Here is a 21,035-nt window from a genome sequence, read left to right as displayed (position 1 = left end):
TGCTGCTCGAAATTTAAATTACTATCAAACCAAACACCAAGGTTCTTTGCCACAGGCTTAATGTGATTTACTAGGGAACCAGCAGATGGCAGTATTTGATTTGCCATCTGCTGAGACCCAATGACCAGGATTTCTGTTTTGTCTGAGTTCAGCTGGAGGAAATTATTTGACATCCATTTCTTAACTTCACAAAGGCAGTTGTTAAGTGAACTCAGCATTCCAGGGTCTGTGGATCTGACGGGCAAGTATATTTGTGTGTCATCAGCATAAATACGAAAAGAAATGCCATGTTTATGGATAATATGTCCAAGGGGAAGCAGATACAAGGAAAACAAAATGGGTCCTAAGACCGACCCCTGAGGCACACCATATTTAACTGGACAGAACGAGGAGACATAGTTGTTTACAGACACGCAAAACTTCCTATTTGACAGGTAGGATGAAAACCATTCTAGAGCAGTACCAGAGATCCCCACCCAGTGCCTCAGTCTGTCTAACATGATGTTGTGATACTTTAAGGGTTGTCCAAAGCCATTCTGGGAATAGCAGAAATAGATGAGCATTGCATTTCACCTTAAAATGTAATGAAAGAGAGTCAATAAGTTACAACAACAGATTACGTATGATTGTGATGTTTGTTATTCTGCAGGCCCCACAAGGAGAAACCCAGGGCCCCGCAGCCAGCAGGACCTAGCAAAGTAGTCCAGTCCTCTCCTCTGCAGCACTCATTTCTCACAGATGTCTCAGACGTGAGAGAGATGGAGGGAGGCCTCCTCAACCTTCTCAACGACTTCCACTCAGGCAAACTACAGGCTTTTGGTAAGATAACTCTGATTAGAGAGGCCACCAAGGGAGTATTCTGTTACGGGCTGAAAATAAAGCCAGTTGAAAAGTGGCTTTATTTGATGATTCAGACTGAAATCAAATAGCTGTGGTGCTATTTTTACACACCTTGTGCCATGGAAATACATTTGACTTTAAACAAATGAGATGACACTTTGTGCCTCAGAAGTGACCCCTGTCTGGTTGAACTCTAGGTAAGGTGTGCTCCTTCGAGCAGTTGGAGCATGTGCGCGAGATGCAGGAGAAGCTGGCACGGCTGCACTTCAGCCTCGACAGCCACGTGGAGGAGCTTTCGGAGGACCAGAGGAAGTGCGCCTCCGACCACAACCTGGAGCACCTGCTCTGTAACGTAAGCACAAACCACGGCAGCACAGGGTCATCCTCATCTGTGTTTTTGAGAGATGCATAATCTCAGTTTTCACCAGATCATAAACCTGTATGAATGTTTTAACATTCAGTACCTTTTTCAGATTTCACTTTTTCCATGCAAGAAATCCGTGCGAGGTTCATGATCGTTGCTGCCATGGTGTCACAAGTTACTGAAACTGCATCATGTGACACTACAGCTCTCCACTGAAAGTCTACTGTAGTTTAGTTATGTTAGCAGTTCCTTAGCGCAGAGTGAGGCAGGTTTCACTGTGGGTTTTATAAAAAGCCTGAGGCTATGGAGTAAAGTACTTGCACATAGCACTGTTTTCTCCAGTGAGACATTTTAACTACAAATAACAAGCTGACAGGCAAACCTCTGTTATAGGTCCAATGTCTTGAATGAATGAAGGCATGCAGTTTGATAGATTATAATACGTGTATTTCATTTTATAGCTGTGACCTTATAGCAGCGTACCAGAATGCATTTTCCGAACATTGAGTACATCCAATTATTTATCGCTTAAAAACAATATCAAACCGGGAGTGAATTCAGTTATAAGGTCACGGGAGCACCCAAATTTAGTTATTAACTGCCAACAAAGTGTCACAGACTATTTCTGCTGCTCTGAGGCTCAGGAGAGTGAGGCATTTATCACACGTATGCAGTGTTAATGGGTCGAGCTCACGACATGCAGTCTGTTGTATGCACCAAACCTATTAAAAAAATACAATAGAGTAAAGACAGTCTGAGGTTAATCATATAGCAACGTTAACGTTGTCGTATGCTTTGCTGGGTTTCTAATATGTTTAAATGTTAAATATTATCCAGCAGACAGTGATAGTGCAGTCCAAGAATGCCTTGAAAGCGTTTCTATTGTTAGCGTGTTTGTGTGTGGCTCCTGGTTACCCACGCCTCAGGCTGGTATGCTGGCTGTGGGGAAGCTGCAGTGTTGTGCGTGTGAGAGGGAGGTGAGGAAAAAGGCTTCAGCTCATTACAGATTCTGCTGCCAGGAATACTTGCTAGCTGTAGCAGCAGTAGGCAATTGTGCCTCAGAGCAGATGGGCTGTGAAGTGACTGTGATTTGTGTGGATAAGCAGGGAAGTTTTCCATTTGCTTTTGTAAACAATGTTATCGGATATTGACCTGACACACAGGCTGTTATGTAATATGATCACATTTAGTGGTTAGTCCCTTGTGCTGCCACATCAGTTTCTATTTTAGGCTGTTTTTGTAAATGATACACCTCTCATCCATTTTTTCATTTGTCCCTGCAGCTGGAGGAGCTCAGCACCTCAATGTATCCTTTCCCAAATGTTAATTTATGGGAATCAGCCGGCACTCTGGGGCGCAGACACTGGTTTTAAATAATCTGTTTTCAGTTCAAACACCTTCTGTGTGAATCCTTAATGTGTCCGCATTCAGACAAAAGCTCCACTTGGCTGAGAACCAGGACCTGCCCAAGACATCTGGTCCCTGACAAAGTGAGGTGCGGAGGATGGCGACCACACACATCTTCTCCCACCATCTAACCAGTCCAGGTTGCCATGGCATTAATCCGGCTGCCTTAATAAGGGAATGGAAAGATCCACAGGAGGAGGGGCCATTTTTCCATTTGGTCAGCGAAGCCGAGGGAACAATACAGTGACTCGAAGCAGCAGAGCATTAAATGAACACTCAAACCAAAATCATAAACCCCCCACCCCCAATCATGGCACAAGAAATGATCAGAGGCTTTACTGAACAGCTTTGTTAGAGGACATATGTTGTTTTAAAGTTTTCAGCATGGCCTTGGCTCCTGTTATTAGTTACATCATTTGGTCACAAATAACTGAATCCAGGTGTAGTCTTTGGTTCTCTATAGATTTGTGTTCACAAAAAAGTGCATTTCATGATAGTTTAAGAATTTGTATGATTTTTATATCATGCCTCCTCTTTTCCATAATTTCAGAAGCTATTTGTCTCTGTTAGCAAAGCTAAGGATTGGCCATAGTATGCATACATTTTTGCCCTTATCGACAACACCACTGTGGTTAACTCAGAACTTTAAAAGGGAGTTTTCACTTTTGCTATTATCCTGAATACACTCCCTCATTTTTATATATTTGCTGTTAAAGTTTAATACTGGAAATCAGACTGGACTTAATAAAAGCAGGGTTAACCTTTGTTATAACTGTACATTTTGAAGGGACTATGTGAGGAAATGGTTTATGTGTTTTGCCAATGTGCAGTTCAGCTACTATATTTGTTGACAATGGTTTAACATAACTTGGTGATGGAGGAGATTTTGTGCTTTATCAGGATTGCCTTTATACTTTGTTTTTGTGAATGAGTAGCACCATCTCTCCAAGCGCAATCTTGTCCAACCTGCTACTGAAATACTGTAAAAATCACCTGCTGTAACATTTAGGGTCACAGGGACTTTGTCCAGTCTGACATTCACTTCTCATTACACTGTCTTGGACAGCACATCCTCAGAGTAATGCCGCTGGCATAAATCTCTGTACAGTACAATTTCAAAATGGCAGCTACTTTTATAGTTAAAAGTAAGGGGGAGTAAGATTTGCATTGTATTTAATTACAAAGTTGGCAGCGATGCACCTTGGCCATATTTAATTCCTGAAAAGCCAATAAAAATGATATTAGTGATCGATCTAAAACATCATGGCATGTCAAAGCATTGGTGTATTTGGTTATTACAGAAGTCTTTTATACTGCTTGCTAAGCCTACCTCTTTTCTAAGGCCTTGGCCTGGGAGCTCTCTACAGTGACATAATACATTTCTTATTCTGGATCCTTGACAGTGGGGCTGCAACTAACAATTATTTTCATTAAAGATTAATCTGCAGATTCTTTTCTCGATTCATTAATTTTTAAGAAAATGCTTAAAAATGTCAAAGCGATGTCTTCAAATGTTTTGTTTTGTCTGACCAACAGTCCTAAACCCAAAGATACTCAGTTTACAGTGATATAAAACAGAAAATCAGATGCTGTTTCATGAGATGCTGGATAAAGAGAATTTAGGCTTTTTTTGTTATTAAACAATATTTAACAACAAATAGATTATCAAAATAGTTGCCAATTAATTTTCTGTCTATCGACTGATTGTTGCAGCTCTGCTTCACAGCGAGTACTTACTGTTACTTCACATATTAAGAAGGGCAATTCACCAGGAGACTGGTTACCTTTAGCCTTATGTGAATTAGGCACAGTCAAAACAGAAAGCTGGTAGTTGGTAAAAGCTGGTAAGAATCGCATGTGTATTTAGTAACCGTACCGACTGATTAATAAAGGTAAATTAGGTACCTTATAAAGCATATAATGTGTTTCTTGGATATAATTTAATTCACCTTTCATTTTGAGAAGCAGTCAAATGTAACTTGTCAAGTTTAGACACGAATTGCTGTGGTCAATTCCCCTCTATCCCATTTCCAATCCTATTAACATTTGAATGAGGCACCTGGAAGTTCATTTTACAGAAATAAAACACTTTATTTATATAGCATTCTGTCTTTGCTCTTGTTCACAAACAAGTTCAATATAATTTAACAATAGATGAGTTAAAAGGCTACTTGAAGACTGGCACTATACTGACACAGAATCAGATATGGGCCTTCATGGTTTCTCGGGCAACACCTGGAGTAAAACTCATCTCCTTTTTCCTTTTCCTTTCACGCTCTCCCCATCCAGGGGAAATGGTTTGAACCCAACCTTGATCTAGGTATCAGCGTACATATATAACTCCTTAACAAAAATATACACGATTTTGATTCTGCCAGTAAATTTTGTTCATGCAAGGGGGAAAAAAAGACAGACAGTACCAACTCAGCACATCATTAACAGGACTTTTAAACCATTACACAATAGTTAAATTATAAACTGTACCATCATACAGCATATGATAACAGATTAAGCTAATACTGTGCAAATACACAACTGAGCTGTACAAAACGTATTTTGTACTATTTTTGTTAATCTTGCTTTACTAATCTGCAAAACAACTGCATAAGACATTTTGAAAAAATCACATCGCATTTGATGAAACAGCAAAAATATACATCTTTCAGGTCCCTGTCTTCCACATATTGTGCATTTCAATTTTACATTCTGCAATAGTGTCTGATTTGTCTACAGTACATGTTTAGATTATGAAAAAAAAGCAACAGCATGACAAAGAATAGGATGGTAAAATATAAAACTCATGAAGTCTGTCATGATAATGAGCTACCTTTTCAAAGTGCAAAGAGAGCAGGTTGAGTATGTGTAAGACCTGATGTCAGTATGTTACAATTGTCTATGCTTCTGTACCAGAGGAAATCTCACTGAGATAAGAATAAGAGCTCCTAATTTTTAAGGACTTTCTCTTTATTGATATAAAAGTGCAGGCACTGTAAGAAATGTAGAACATCTCCGTCTTCAAGTAAGGTCAGTGTTAACGTTCTTCTCTTCCAACATTTGGTTGTGTTTGGATTTACCTTTAGGACAAGGTCCTCAGGACCTCATTTAAACATTTATGGACATTGGCAGGCTGGGAGGCCTGAGCACACTCGATCAGGCTGGGCCCCATCTGAGCGTAAAGGGCTTGGCACAGGTTGGCGGTAGCACCCCTCACGCTGCCGCCCCGGCCCTGAATAGTGCCGCTGTGGGTAGAGGTGCTCAGGAGATGCCACAGCAAGGGCAGCACTTTCTGCTCCACCATCTGGGGCTTGCGAGGGTAGAGCTCTGTCACAAGATCTGGAAATAGAAGAAACAAGAGGTGGTCAGACATTCAAACCAATAAGGCTAAAACAAACTACAGTGCTCTTAATTCTTACAACAAACATACCTGCAACCTTTTCAATAAGATCCACCTTTGCTTTGCCGTTTAAAAACTGAGCCTTGGTGCACAAAGGCTGAAGAAGAAGTATGTTATCTGACATGGAAACAAAGAAAATCACACAGTCAAATAATTACAATTCTCCAATTAGACTGAGCTTCTAATTTCACCTTTACCAGAAATAATGTGAATGCTAGAAATGAGTACCAAGATTTAAGATAAGTGCATTAATAGCTCCAATAGCAGCAGAAGAGATGGCGTTGTTCTTGGAGTTGAGGTGATTGTCCACAATTGCTGGGACCAGGATGTTGACCACTTGGGACAGGTTGTCTTTCAAGAAATGGATGATTTTCTGTAGAGACTCGAGGGCATGCAAGTTGACCTTGCTGTTGGACTCTTGCAGCCTGGCCTTGAAGGCATCAAACACCTGAAAGGAGGGAAACCGTAGGGAAAAGAGGAGAAGGCAATAGAGAGAGAGTTTGGTTTTCATGATGAAACTGAATTGTATAGTGGTAATGGTAAAGCACATAAAGAAATATTGATAGGATTTGAAATAAATGCAAGAACTAACCTGGAATATACTATTGATGACCATGTTGGGGTTGTGCTGGCAGTCGGCTGCAAGCTGGTCGATTCCCTTGATCCTCTCTCTGAAGTCCTTTGAACCCAGCAGACCTGAGAGCTGCTTGATGTATTCAGTCTTGTCTGCAATACTCTGTGTCTGAGATCTACAGCTGTAATGGCTATTAGACTCCCTGTAGATGATGAAATACAACAAACTGTTTATAAAACTGCGAGGAAAGTATAAATAACACACTTTCACTGTGTATTATGCAGTTTATGTAATGCCTCGTGCAGACTACACGACTTTCAGCGTCGGCGAATGACAGTGCTGTTCACACTACACAACTTGCCGTCTTGAAGTCGTTGTGGCGTTCACACTACGTGACTGATCAGTGACAGGGGGTCACACTACACGACCTGATAAGGACTCTGTCACCCGATGCTGGTCTCCAAACCACGTTTTGTCAAGAAAACACACGTGAAATGTGAAACGGGAAATGACGTAAATCTACACATGAAACAACTGTTATTTGTTATTATGAAGATACCAATTATAAAGACAGAAAATATGGATGAAAGAATGGATTAGCACACACAGGTAGCAGGGATTGTCAGTGCAACAGAGAGTAAAAAGTGTTTTGCGGTGAAAAGTAGCTGCCTGCTCTCATTGGCTGGATGTGGATGTCAAGTCGGCCAACTCCTCCAGATATTTGGCAGGCTAGATATCTGGCAGACGTCGGCAAGGTGTCAGAAATGTGTTGTTGTGTAGTTCACACATAACAACTGGCGACCGCCGATCGACCACTGATTTACCCCCGATCACAGTCTGATGGTCGCCGAGCAGCAAATCGGGTAAAAATCGTGTAGTGTGAACTAGGCTTAAGTTACACCTCTGCTACAAGGCAGAATTTAGTTTACACTGCTTTACTGGTTGGTATATACACTCACCTGATGGTCTGGTTAGGTGGCTCCCTGGTGAGAGATGAGGCTCTGACTGTACCGCTGCCTGGGAGGGAGCGTCTACCCCTGGCTGACTGGGTGTCTTGAGGCATCTCACCAAGACCCTTAAAAAAAAACCCATCAGTGTCCAGGGAAGATGACAGTTTGACTTGTACCAAAAACAGCAATGTTATAAACACATACAAGAAAAAAACACTGTACCTTTGTCTTGAGAGTGATGACCGTGTCTCTGACAGTCGGCAGGTCTTTGGTGGGGATATATTTCTCCAGGATCTTGTCAAAGTCAGGGTGGGATGACAGGGACAGCAGCATCCGACGCCCAAAGTACCTGATGGCGTGTGGGAACCAGTGCAATAGTGAGAACTCGGACACTTTTAGATATTAACAGTGGCTTCTCAGCGGTGATGCTATCTTTGTCCATGCATGTCTTTGGACAGTGGGAGGAAATACTGCATTATATTGAAACAATCTTTTCTATTCCTACTTACATACACAGGGCAACTAAATATTACAAAATGATAGACAACCAACAAACAACAGCATCAACACTGACCAGGGCCCTGTTTTAGAAAGCAGGCTTAACAAACTCTGAGCTTATCCCTGAGCTCTGAGTTGATTAAGCCTGAGGTGGGAAACTTTGAAATTTTCAGCTCCAGAACAGCTGATCAGAATAAGTTCAATCAACCCTGAGTGTGTTGAGCCTGTGCATGGGGGTGAAAAAAAGACATCATCAATGGATTGCCGATACTACGATTCACCATGGCAACGGGTAAATAAGGGCAGAGTCTCCATTTGAATCGAGTGGAGCTAGTAGGCCTAATAAGAATGCGTGCCAAAGCAGACCATGATAGGCTATAAAAGTGGAAGAAGGATCAATGCGTTAACATTATTAGGCTACTATACAGCGTTGCTCATTCATTATTTACCCGACTGGAATTTCCTTAATGAATGATAAATTGCTACAGCCCATTACATTTGATTTTAACTAGGAAGGCTATATTTATTAAGCTCTAACCCGACAGGACAAAATGCCTAATTATGAAAATAGGTAGGCCTATAGATCAAATATAAGAACCAGTTTACTCATGGACCTGTGATTGTAAAGTCACAGTCACACACAGCAGGTTAGCTTATTCATTTTTTTTTTTTTTTTGCAGTGGAAAATGTGTCTATAGCTTAAAGTTTTAGACGTCTATTTTACATTAATAAAATCTTGCTCATTCCGTATTTTACTAATGCTGTCAAAACACATTCAGACTATCAGCAGTGAATAAAGAAAAACTCACTTATAAACCTTATTTAGGCCTATTTGTTTCAGCTGCATCACAGTCATCCTCACTCAGAAATAGTCACATTATCTCCAGTTGTTAACGATGATAAGAATGTTCCAAACTGTGCGACTAGCCTACAATATGAAAGATTATTGTTCATTGATCAGTTTTATAGGTTACATATTAAATAGTGATTACTGCAGTAATTTAGCACACAGGAAGTGTTTTCAGTGCGACTGTCCACAGAGTCACAGCGTTAAAGATGGACATAAATTTTATTCTGTGCTGAGGACAAATCCAAGATGTGCGGAGATCTGTCCTTACATCGATGACAGATTGATCATAAAGCGGTCATGTTCAAGATCATGTTTGGGTGAAAAACAAAAACGCCTGTCTAACCAGGATTTTAAAGTTTTTAAAGATGTAAATGCGTTCAGATATGTGCTTTGATATCGACAGAATGAATGAGGAAATGAAACGGTGTGTCAGAAAGCCGCCTCAGGCTCCGCGGGAGGGGAGGAGTCAGAGAGAAACTGGTGGTTTTCAAACTTATCCTGTGAACCTAACCTCCTCGGGAGGAGAACTGATTCACAGCATCAGTTGCCGGAGTTACTGATCTAGGGATTATCTGATCTCGCCCTCTGAAACGGAAAATTCAAGAGTTTCCCTCATCTCAGTCTTAACATACTCAGAATTTTCACTAATCCTGTTTTCTGAAACAGGGCCGAGGAGTAAAATCCTCAGATAGTGTCAAAAAAACTGAATATTAGAAACTTGCATTACATTGTAGTCTATTTTTCTTGTCACTCAGTGGATTTCATAGCATGCAGCAACCACTTTCAAGCATCACTCATCTTATTTACTTTGATGGTTAACCAGACCTTTCTAAAAAACAAACAAAAAAAAACCTGAAAATTTTGAAAGGATGAAATCCTTTGGAAAATTTCATATTTTGTATTTTCACAATGAGTTGTGTTTTATTAGCCACTGAATGGCCTAGAATTTTCTACAAACCATGTTAAGGATTATCTGTGAATTAGCTGGTAGACCCATCAACTCTTTGTTTCATTCCAACCAGCATCTTCTAAAACTGAAAATATAAATGAATTGCACTCAAGTTTAGGCCAACGCAAAAGCCAAAATCAAATCTGTGTGTACACACATGAATGAGGCCCGATGGCTCTAACTTGTAAATACCTTACTGAAAACACATGCAGACAACAACAAAAAATGAGCCTCTACATACCTGGCTTCCTGTGAGGAGTCTTGAGTGAGTTTGGTGACGGCAGGTAGGATTCTGTCGTTGAGATCTTTACCTCCAGACAGTAGACGGACAGCACCGACCTTCTCTACCAGATTTGCCAGATGCTGGGCTGTGCATTTTCTCACCACTGGGTTAAGGTGACTATCGGAAGATGGGAAACCACTTCAGCAATTCACAGTTGAAATTTCAAAAAGCCTTTGGTATTAAGAACAGTACAAAAGTAAATGGTAAATGGACTGCATTTATACAGCACTTCTCTATTTTAACAGAGAAATCGTTTTACAGTTTTGTCTCTCATTCACCCATTCTCACACACACAAACACAGCGATGGCGGCAGGGCTGCCATGCAAGGCGCTGGCCTGACCATCAGGAGCAACTTGGGGTTCAGTGTCTTGCTCAAGGACCCTTTGACACATGGACAGGAGGAGTCGTGGGCACAAACCACCAACCCTGCTATTAATGGACGACCCACTTTCCCACAGCCGCCTCACAAGAACCCACAGACATTCCATATTGTAAGTGTAGTGAAACAGCATTTCACTGTGTGTGTATGTGGACAGACACACTGACCTGATACCCCCAGAGAGTAAAGCACTGATGCTACGAGTGGTTGTGCAGTGCTGCGCCATGCAGTCCAGTGCTGCATCCACATCCTGCCTAATGAAGGCGTTACACTCCCCGGCCTTCTGCAGTAAAGCTTTAACTGTCCCCTCCAGCTCCTGGTCCATTGCCCTCTGCAGGTGGGTGTATAGGTCGCCCAGTGTACACACTGCAGCCCTGGACACACCTGACCGCAGGTTCTTCACCTGAATAAGATGGACATTACTAATACCTCACGGGTAACAGGATCATTCCAGCATCAAATATAGATAAAGACATAACTCTGACAAAAACACTAAACAAGCCTGATTACTAAGGCACGGATTTATGAAAGTGATCTGCAAAATCAGATATCAATATAGATAAATTAGAAGTGAAGCAAGTTCAGATGGAGTAAACTAGCAAAATGAATATAGGTCAAAGTGGTGTGGGAGTGTTACACAACAAAGTTATAGTACCTCTTGAACGAGAGATAGGCAGACATCATGAAGCCTGCCCTGGAGTGTGTCTGAGTGGTAGTGAGCCAGACTGCGCAGGAATGTCAGACCCTCGATCTTCTTCTCCCTGAAGTAAAAGAATAAAGATAGTTGGTGGCCATTTCATAGACTGATAGAGCAGAGAAGATACGCTTCCTGGTTAGTATGCTGATCGTGGTGTTTGTATCATAACACCTGCAAGTGCATTTGTCATGCTATTCTATATTTTAGAAACCTCTGTAGGATCCCTAGATTTGATTTATTAGTATGATGGATCAAAACTATTCTCTTCCAAAGCAGTGCAGCTGAAACATGCAAGTGTTTCTCACCATTCTTCTGAGTTCAGCAGGTTGAAGCTCTGCGTCAGCGCCTGCTCAGGCTTGGAAAACGGACACAGCTCCGGAGGCTCCGAGAGATTTTTCTTGTGGCCAGCAGTACCAGGGGAGAGCTCATCTACATGGCCCATCAGACACCACACAACACACAGATTCGGTCTCATGTTACATCTCTATCAGTCTGAAAACAAGCAGCGTGTGTGGGCGGCAGTGCATTAACAGTAGGTTGTCAAAACATAGCATTGTGGCACATTATCCAAAGCAAACATCTTATTCACCCATGCTCTAATGGCTCTGACAGTCTAATTAATGTTCCAACAGTTTCTATCAACAAAGACCTGTTAAAGCACTGGTTCATCTATTAATAATGCGGCGGAATATTGCTACAATACAAGCCTGTGTCAGACCAACTGAGAGATGATACATAGCAGCATAATAAAGATGCACATTTTTTAGTTTAAAAAACAGACGATTGAGCTTGTCACTTGGTGCAGCAGGTAGATGAAGTCTTAGTTTTTCAGGTTAGACCCACTAACCTGAGCTGTGGGACAGGGATGGTCGGGTTCTGCTGAGGCTAGGGGCCCTCCTAAGACGGGACGGGTTTTTGGGGTTGGGGGGAACAGTGGGCGGGCTCGGCTGGTGGGGCAGAGTGAAGCACTTTATGGGGCTTTGGTGTCCTGGTGGGCTGATGGGACTCGTGGGGCTGATAGGGGACTCCTCGGAGAGAAGATCTGCTTTAGTGGAGGTCAGTGTGCTGCCGTTCAGATGCAGATCTACATATGAGAAAATCAACTTTTCAAGTCTCTGGTTGCAAACATTATGAGCTGAGCATGATGATAAAATATAAAACAACACAGGAAGTGCAATATGGCAACAAAAATGATATAAATGTATGCCTTATGTGTTTTAGTGGATAAAGACATTCTTCTCCACACTGGCTTTTTACATTGGCATATATACAGTATATCAAATATAGTTAACACTTTTCGACGCAGCCAAAGATCGATGAGAAGCTAAGAAAATCTTTGGAAAAGCTAGAATGTAAACTCTGCCTTTAACCCCACAGTATAAAGAAATACAAAGTTATACGCAAAATAAAAACAGCTGGTTGAGGTTTGCAAATCTTTCTCTTGCCTTTGATTATTAATAATCTATTCTCCTCAGTGGGCGAGTCAGACAGCATCTGTCGGACTCGGTGGCGAATCTTGTCTCGTGTGTGGTTCCCTTGACTGAATTGCTCCTCTTGCTGATCCAGACACTGCAGCTTCATCTTCTCTCGGCTAAACCTTGCATTCTTCCCCCTCTGCTGCACATGCATTGGTAGAAAACACACCAGGTAGGACTTTGGTATCTGGAAATTTTGCATGACATACTATGATTTACCACAGGACAAAGTGTGACTAACCTTAACCTCATCCGGACGTGGGCTGTCATCACCGTCTGGGTGACTGCCAGACAGAGCATGGCTGTAGATGCCTGCTGAGGGATCAGTGGGGGGTTTGGCCTCAAAATCACCCTGCTCCAGTGACAAGCCGACTCCTGGACGGCTGGAGGACACTGTGGTGCCAAACATGCCTGAGAAGCATGAGGGGGATTGCTTTAATGTATTATCAGAGAGGTAGACACCAAACTTTCTCAGCTACTAGAATAATCAGTAATACCATCTATTTACACTGAGAATTTTGTTGCAGTGAGCAATATTTTCCGTTTCCAAATTGGAAAATAATGCCCACTGCAACCTTTGGCAATGTTTCTGCATAACTCCTTTCAATCTGTTGTAAAACAGCACTCAGCTAGAAGACCTTGGCAACAGAACAGAACTTTTATTGTTGAACTGAACGATGACTTGTGAGACCGACCTCTTCCAATGACTCCTTCGGACATTTCTGTGGCTGGTGAGTTTCTGCTGCTGTGACTCTGAGATCCTAAGAACCAAAGGAGAGGAATACTGATGGCTTTAATTATTTAAGCACACAAAATGCTATTACCAGGAAAATCCAGGAAAAGCTCTGTTTGATATCACTGCTTATGGACCTTTGGCAGGCTTCAGAGCTCTGACTGATTCACGGAAGGCTGCTTTGACCAGTGGAGGGCACGGCCCTGTTGTCTCTTCCTCAGTTTTGATTGATCCGTTGGAGTAAGTGACTCGCTGCCCAACAACACCCACCTCAGACGACAATTCGCTCTTCTGAGACAATCCTTGAAAAAAAAAAAAAAACAGAAAACAAAGACATAAATAAGATAGATAATAGACAATAAAACAGATTGGGCAAAACCGTTTTATCGCTTTTATACCTTGAAGGCTGCTGAAGTCCATGGACACAGAAGACCGCAGTTTTGCAGAAGGCACTCTTGCAATGCGAGGTTTCATTTCTGAAGAGGCACTGTTTCTGGGACTGTTGACAGATGTGACAGGTGACAAATGATGCTGGAAAACTGCTTAACACATTTCAGCACATTGTCAAACAAACACAAGATGGGTACTGTGTTACCACTGCTGTTACCCGTCACCAGCTCTGTGACAACGTTTACTCAATTAACTGGAATTTAACAACAGGTACTAGAGCTGACTAATGTCCCCCACATACTATGATCCTCATTACAAATTAAACACAATTTGAATAATGAAATCGTAAAATCAAATGCATCATTTGAAAACATGTTATACAGTGTCTTTATGCCTTTGTTTACATGGGACATATGTAAATAAAGCTCCCACATGATAAAACATGCAGAGTTTCTCCTTAATATGTCTTATTTTGCCTTGCTAAATATGCAAAATAACATCCAATTGGATTATCTACTCTACCGGAGGAACCTATGATATTTAAAGTACGAGTCTACTCGCAGACAGTGGCTGTGCAGTGACTATACACAAAATGTAGATCCTCTACCTGGTTTTGATGCCATTGAAGCTGGAGTTAGCAACTGAGCTCAGACTGGAAAGACCACTCTCACTGGCTGAGCTTGTAAGCATTGGAGAGGTGTGTGATGGAGAGTCCAGGCCTAGATCCAGCCTCACAGCTGAGTCAGGGCTGTCTGGATCTTGATCTGAACTGCTAAGGCTCACTTTGGCCCTCTTCTTGGCAGCGCTGTTGCGCAATGAGCGCAGAGAGTTCAACATCTGTGAGCAAAACACACATTGGCACAAAAATTGTATATATATTTATTTATCTTTTCTGTGGAAAAACAGACAGTTTACTGACCTCCTGCATGTCCAGAGGATCATCCTCTTGAGATTCTTTCACCGCAATGATGCTATCAGTGTCCAGATGAAGGTCCCTTTCTAGCTGCTGACTCTGAGGGCTGCCTGGAGCATTGGACCTCTGGCCATTGTGGGACTGGACCTGCTCTGCTGTAGGGACAACTGGCGAGACAGACAGGGTTGCCTTGGTACTGCTCAGAGCCCGACGGAATGACGAAGTGGAAGAAGAACTCATGAGGGAAGCACGGAGAGGCCTGGGAGAGCATCTGCTAGAGAGATGGTCGACTAAAAGGGGTAGTACACAGAGGATAAGAAAAAACAGATGACACAAAGGAGCCACAATGTTTTTTTTAAATTCAGCTGACAGCCCACATGACGACTTAGGTGTTTTCACTACATTACCCTTGGCTGCGCCTGTGTCTCTCCAGGGGCTGGTGTCTCGCTGGTGAGGGCTGTTCTCTCTCTTGTTGGGCCAGGTGTTGGACATAGAGAGGGAAGAGTCTGCATGACGGCGGGACAGTGTTGGAGTAAGCATGCCTCCTGGGAGTGTAGCCAATGGGTAAGAGGGCAGTAGGAAGGAGCCGGACGTAGTGGGGTTCGAGGGGAGGGAAAATGTGCGCTCAACACTGGGGTTTCTTGAGATCATGTGTTCCTTGGGTGCCACTGGGAGACAGGATATTCACAGGTCAGGAACCATGAAAAACTGAGTAGGTTGTAACAAGGTGGAACTATGGCTCATGGCTGGCTGGATACTGAAAACTGTCCATTTATGTGACTCAAGTTCTTATTATTCATTTTTTCCTGATTTTTTCTTGCTTATCTGTATGTGAACACATTCAAAAGGAACTTTAAAGTGACGGTACGAAGTAATGACTCCTTACCAACATCTGTGTCAGAGAAGTTGGTTTTAAAGATGTCTGGGTCTAAGTTGAGGCTTCCACTTCTTCTGAGGCGTGCAGGGGACGCCCTCCTTCTGGAGGAGTGTGGCTTCTGAGGCTCTGCAGAACCTACATTAAAAGTATATTTTGCCATTCACTCTATATACCTATCAGGGTTGCCCAATACTCTGATAAATTAAATGACAGTAACAATCCTCCCGTAAACTGATGACTTAAAAAGGGGATAGTACAAAGCGGATATAATGAGTGTAACTTTAGTTACTATCTTCGGCTACTTTAATTTCTTTCTTTCTGGTATTGATTTCTATTCTATCTATTGTCTATTAAAAACCTTATTTAATACATAATTCAATGTCTGTGCCTGACTGCTGCACTGAACAAATGTTCAAGTCCAGTCTTGCCAGTGAGAACAGCGAGTTGGGACACACAAGAGGCTATGTAGAGGGAGTGACACACAGCTGCAGCCATATAAACTGGATATTTACACAAAAATGTTACACAAGAACAGAACAATTTGGCAGCACACACAGTTGATTGTTATAGGAAAAAAAGACTGCATTCTAATATTTCGAGCACACGTCCTACACTGTAATCTTAAATTAAGGATTAGTAGCAGTATTGGAAGTGAGTGTAATCTCTGCGCAAGTGGTCAGAATCTAATAGCCAGTGATAACACTCAACATAAGATTCAGTGAGGACAAAATAATTTAGCAGGCAACAATGGCTTTTGCTGTCATAAATCTGGCCATTCCCCAACATTTTCTGCTTGTGTCCAAACTGATGGGTAGTCAGCAGCTGGCAGGTCATTTTTAACTTGATGCCACTGACAAGCTATAAACCTACGACCCCTTGCTACAGTTACAGTGTCAGTGACACCACACATTTGCTAGGCTTAGTTTTCTTTTGCAGTCGGCTAATTGCAAGAGCTACAGCAGGGTCTACTTTTTACAACATTGTCTTACCTGACTAAGCTTGAGTAACATTTAGGGGTGAATTATGTTCTCACAATTAGCCTGCCTCACTGCAGCATGCTCTGAATCTGTTCACTGGATGCACTGAGGTAAGTATTGTTCCATAGAAAGCATACAGTGTATCCGGCAATGTGAAACTTTTAAGGTAAAATTATTAAGAGTTTGATGACTATTTTCTGTTAGGAGTCATAACATCCAGCAGGCTAGATTTTTAGAAAACTAAACAGTTGGTGGGTGGTATTGTGTAATGGTCTCTTCTGGCGTGTTCGTAACAGGTATGACTTATCTGCGAGCGTGCTCATCTCCGGGCATTTAGTGACATACGGCATGGTGACCTCTCTGATTCAGCATGCTAATCCAATTTAAAGGCACTCTAATTGGAGTCCAGCTGAAGTCCTGTCATGGTCACCAAATAACTGTAACCTCATATGGGATACATGTGAGTGTAATGTTGGGAGACAGAAGAACTGGCACTTACTGAAACTGGGTATGTAAGTCTCTGGACTCAGCTTCCTGGACAGGTGAGGGAAATCCTCACTGGCGACCTATTAGTAGGCAGAACATTATTTCTTTTAATTGCAACAAAAGTGGATGAAGTTCAAATAACGAATGTAAAGCAATGCTTAAATAAACAGGAGTCTAAATGTAATTCCATCCACTGGCCTGAACAAAGGGATGTAGCAGATACTTGGCCAGCTCAGACAAGAGACACTGGCAATTAGGTGAATCTTCTGCTACTGTAAACAGACTTAGATCTTAACTGTTCCCATGAAACTTTAAATGCAACCTTTGAAATCTTGGTCCAACATAAATGAATATAGTTGGGAGAGAATTATGACTGTTTTCCATCAGTTCATGCATCTCAGCCTTTGAGAGAGAGAGTGTGTGTGTGGAGCACTTAGCACAATAGCAATCAACACTACAGCCGTAAATAAGCCATGTTTTACAAGCATAACCCCTGTGATATTACCAATTATACTTCACGCCCCCTTCGATAAGTGTGCTGTGTGGTAATGGGGTTGCTGGGAAACTGACACCGCTGTAAACAGAAGGTTTTTCAAATGGAGGCTCTGAGCTGGATAATAGTTTCCAGAACAAAAAAGGGTCAAGTAATACCTCATGAAACAAACACACTCATCCAAAACCAATAGACATTATTAGAAAAGAGCTTACAGAAGCTTATGTTTAACAAAGCATTCTAGTTTGTTAGCTAATAAAATGTGATCCAGTATGCATTCCAGTACGTCCTTTAACCTGACAAAGTGGTAGGTTGACCCAGATTGTTACAGGGCCTATTCTCGAGACAATGGATACTCATCCTTGCAGCGACAGTGTCACTTTGCAGGGGAATGAGTCATCTACTGTTTTTCTTCCAGGAATAGTCACTGATCCTGAAATGCTCTGGGATCTGTTCCTCTCTCTGTTTATAATGAATTGAGAGCCACATATTCAACAACTTGGCCTATTGTTACCCTGCAAACAGATACCGATTGATTGCTAATAATGTTAAAAAATAAACAGCACTCATGTACAGATGACAATAGTAGTGTAGTAAGATAAAACTGTCCCTATCTGCTGCATTTAATTTTCTTTCCCTGGACTTCCCTGGTGCCTTTGGGTGTGATTCAGCTTGTTCAAACAACTAGTGTAAAATTCTGACAGTACACAAATTGCCAACTCCCCAGATTTTTGAAGATTAATTTTTAATGAGGCTTAGCTTCATAATTCCTCTGTGAACTAAACAAGTCTAAAAGGGAGGCGGAAAAAGCAAGCACACAAAAATAACCACCCCTTCCATGCTCTTTGCAATGCCTGCACTTGCTAGCTGATTGGGAGCCAATCAAATTAACAAAGTCAATATGAAAAACCTTCTGGTGCTCTTAAAATCCCCTGTACAGGCAGTCAACAAATGACTGATTAAGCCCTATTTTTGGGTGATTTCAAAGAGTATTTTAAGAACAAAAAATAAGGGGAACATTGCTTGTTGAGTCAATAACTGCTTCGTTAATGTCAAAATTTCCATCTGTTATCGGGGTAAACTAACCTACAATACACCAGAACATCCCTCAAAGCTGTATATCTTATTTTGACAGAGAATCACAGAGTTAGTGGAAACATGGGCTGAATCTGGAAATGTTAGCTAGTCGACAGTGTTGGTGGACCCCACCTGTTCAGAGCACTTTCCATTAGGGGTGCTGCATTGCTGGTCATTCTCAGTGGATGAGGAGCTTGACATCTCCCACGGTAGTTTGTTCTTCCCTTTACCCGCGCTGACAATCCTCCTTTGAAATGGAAGGTCATCGGTGAGGGAGCCTACGCTCCCATAGCCGTACAATCGGTCGCAGTCTGGTTCAGTTCTGTGGCTCCTGGCACTGCTTGTCCGTCCTCCGTTCATCACCCAGTCCAGATCAGCTCCGGAACCATATTGCGGGGAGCACCGCTGTCCTGGTTTGGGCACCACCAAGCCATACTCCACTATCCCCTCTGAGGTGAGTTTCGGAAGGACGTGCCTTGCTCGTCTTGCCTGTACAGCTGCCATAAGACCCTCTGCATCCTCATTGAGTTCGACCATGTCCACAGCTTTTATTAGGGGCTGCCTTTTCCCTGTGTCAAGGCAATAGTCAAAAACAGCAAACAGCTCAAGGGCGGCGTGACGGACTTTCTTTTTGCTGTCTGCCAGGTATGGTGCAACCTCAAAACAAAGCTTGGGGATGTTGAAATCTTTCCTAGGATGAGTGAGCATAGCTGCCATAATGATGTTAAGGACATCTTCACGAACCCTTGAATTCTTGTGTTTCAAGTTGCCAATGACATGATCCAATATTTGTTGCGGCGCCACACTTTTCATCAGCTGTCGAAACACATTCATGTATTCGTTTCTGGTGAGGGTGCGAGTGTCCCCCAGGGCCTTCAGAGCCACTAAGACTATCTGTTTAAAATATTTGTCTACACCTGTATCTAGCTTCTGAATGAGCAAGTTTAAAACTTGTAAGGTGCCATATAATACTTTAAAATTACTGTCACCCAGAAGTCGCGGGAGAAAATTGATGAACTCGTCAATACTGCCAGATGGGACTGATTTCATGTCCACTTCTGAGAGGACATGTTTGAGCTCTTCCACCCCATTTGTGCGATTTTGGTAATTCTTCAGGTCCAGAAGCTGCTTGTGTAACTCCTTGGAGATCAATCCGGGTATCATTATTGATGGTCTTATGGATGTGGTCAAATTTGAGAATCCAAAAAAGCAAACACAATCCCACGAGGACAGTAATATTCCTCCTCCTTACTTCGTGCTTTCATCCTGAGTGGTTGCTGATGGAAAACCACTCTCCTGTTTGTCAAGCTGTGAATGCAAAACATAGACAATTAATAACATGGCACAGGACTGAATAAATTACGATTTAGGGGAAAGGGGCCCCGTAATTATGTATGTTATAACACAGTAATTGTGCATTATTCTAACTGAGGGAGTGTCTTATTGATACTCAACACCATGAACTACGTTTGATTAGAGCACACAACCACTTGTGGCTGCCAGGCTTTAACGTTAGTAATCAGCAGAATGACTGAGATAACGTTTACTGCTGTAACGTCATTACTATATTCTCTGCTACTGTTAACATTAGTAACTATGAAGTGGAATTGGCGCTTGTTCGATACTGAGTAATGCATTCAATGGGCTTAATGTTACAATCAGTCCCTGACTACACGGTTCCCGTTAAGCAGCCTACATTAGTTAGCCAAAGAGAATCATAGCTAACAGCAACATCGTTCAAACGGCGCTAAGCTAACTCGCTAACTGTTACTCCGCTAATGGTGTTAGTGGTGAATGCTGGCTGACTGGACGAGCAAAGTTAAAAAAACAGCAAGAAAATAGACCTTGCATTTCTTCCCCAGGTCCTCTTCGGTGACGCTCGACGAGGCTAACGTTATCTAATGTTACGTCGTCCAAATGTCCATGTCATGCTGCGGCAGCTACAGTTGTCTAAGTGCAGACATTTCCCCTGGTTGTTTAAGCTGGTGTCTGGAGTGTTGAATGTTTGGGAGCTTCAGAGGTACTCTCACAGAGAGGAGCCCACACACATACACACGCCGAGGCAGCAAAATGGCGAATACATGTCGCAAACTGAGCGCTCCCATGGTGACGCTCCTCCAGGCTCCTGCTCCAGACTGTACCATCACCATCAGCACAGTGGAAAAGTTAAAATAAAACAACCACCTAAACAACGTGTAACATGCATTTATTTAATGTTTGTGCACTGGTTTACACACACACACACACGCACACACATATATATATATATATATATATGTGTGTGTGTGCGTGTGTGCTATAAAGAAAAGTCAATATATTCTCTTTCTCTATGTTGTATATAGTATATTCTATTTGCCATACATCCACGGATTATAAACTGATTACTAATAGAACAACCAAATAAACATGTTACTGAACTTTTTATTCG

The 21,035-nt window shown here is 42.1% G+C and overlaps 2 protein-coding genes across 3 annotated transcripts in view; one reads left to right on the top strand and one right to left on the bottom strand.

Moving 5' to 3' along the window:
• ccdc28b (coiled-coil domain containing 28B) overlaps positions 1–4,058 on the top strand; it is a 7,715-nt gene extending 3,657 nt beyond the window's left edge. Inside the window, exons 3-6 of the mRNA XM_046062395.1 lie at positions 650–819; positions 1,038–1,192; positions 2,488–2,510; positions 2,636–4,058. Coding sequence (XP_045918351.1) covers positions 650–819; positions 1,038–1,192; positions 2,488–2,510; positions 2,636–2,690 — 403 coding nt within the window. The 3' untranslated portion in view covers positions 2,691–4,058. The remainder of the gene's footprint in view (positions 1–649; positions 820–1,037; positions 1,193–2,487; positions 2,511–2,635) is intronic.
• A 623-nt stretch (positions 4,059–4,681) lies between these two features.
• On the bottom strand, positions 4,682–20,709 carry LOC123978863 (TOG array regulator of axonemal microtubules protein 1). Of its 2 annotated transcripts, none has more exons than XM_046062393.1 (23): positions 20,452–20,709; positions 18,740–19,915; positions 17,051–17,117; positions 15,584–15,709; positions 15,105–15,365; positions 14,704–14,987; positions 14,392–14,621; positions 13,793–13,893; positions 13,532–13,696; positions 13,357–13,422; positions 12,903–13,072; positions 12,632–12,803; positions 12,034–12,270; positions 11,492–11,615; positions 11,145–11,250; positions 10,657–10,892; positions 10,068–10,226; positions 7,752–7,878; positions 7,539–7,654; positions 6,598–6,781; positions 6,234–6,453; positions 6,036–6,122; positions 4,682–5,944 (listed from the first exon to the last, which is right to left on the bottom strand). In XM_046062393.1, exons 2-23 carry the CDS (start codon positions 19,769–19,771, stop codon positions 5,688–5,690), a joined length of 4,527 nt encoding a protein of 1,508 aa, XP_045918349.1. In that variant the 5' UTR covers positions 19,772–19,915; positions 20,452–20,709; the 3' UTR covers positions 4,682–5,687. The 2 variants fall into 2 exon arrangements, with proteins under 2 accessions (XP_045918349.1, XP_045918350.1); XM_046062394.1 differs by having other exon boundaries at positions 12,632–12,800.
• Positions 20,710–21,035: the final 326 nt, after the last annotated feature.

Source organism: Micropterus dolomieu, linkage group LG11 (assembly GCF_021292245.1).
Source record: "Micropterus dolomieu isolate WLL.071019.BEF.003 ecotype Adirondacks linkage group LG11, ASM2129224v1, whole genome shotgun sequence".
Lineage (NCBI taxonomy): Eukaryota > Metazoa > Chordata > Actinopteri > Centrarchiformes > Centrarchidae > Micropterus > Micropterus dolomieu.
Note: the sequence above shows the minus strand (reverse complement) of the source record. Positions and strands in the feature narration are given on the sequence as shown.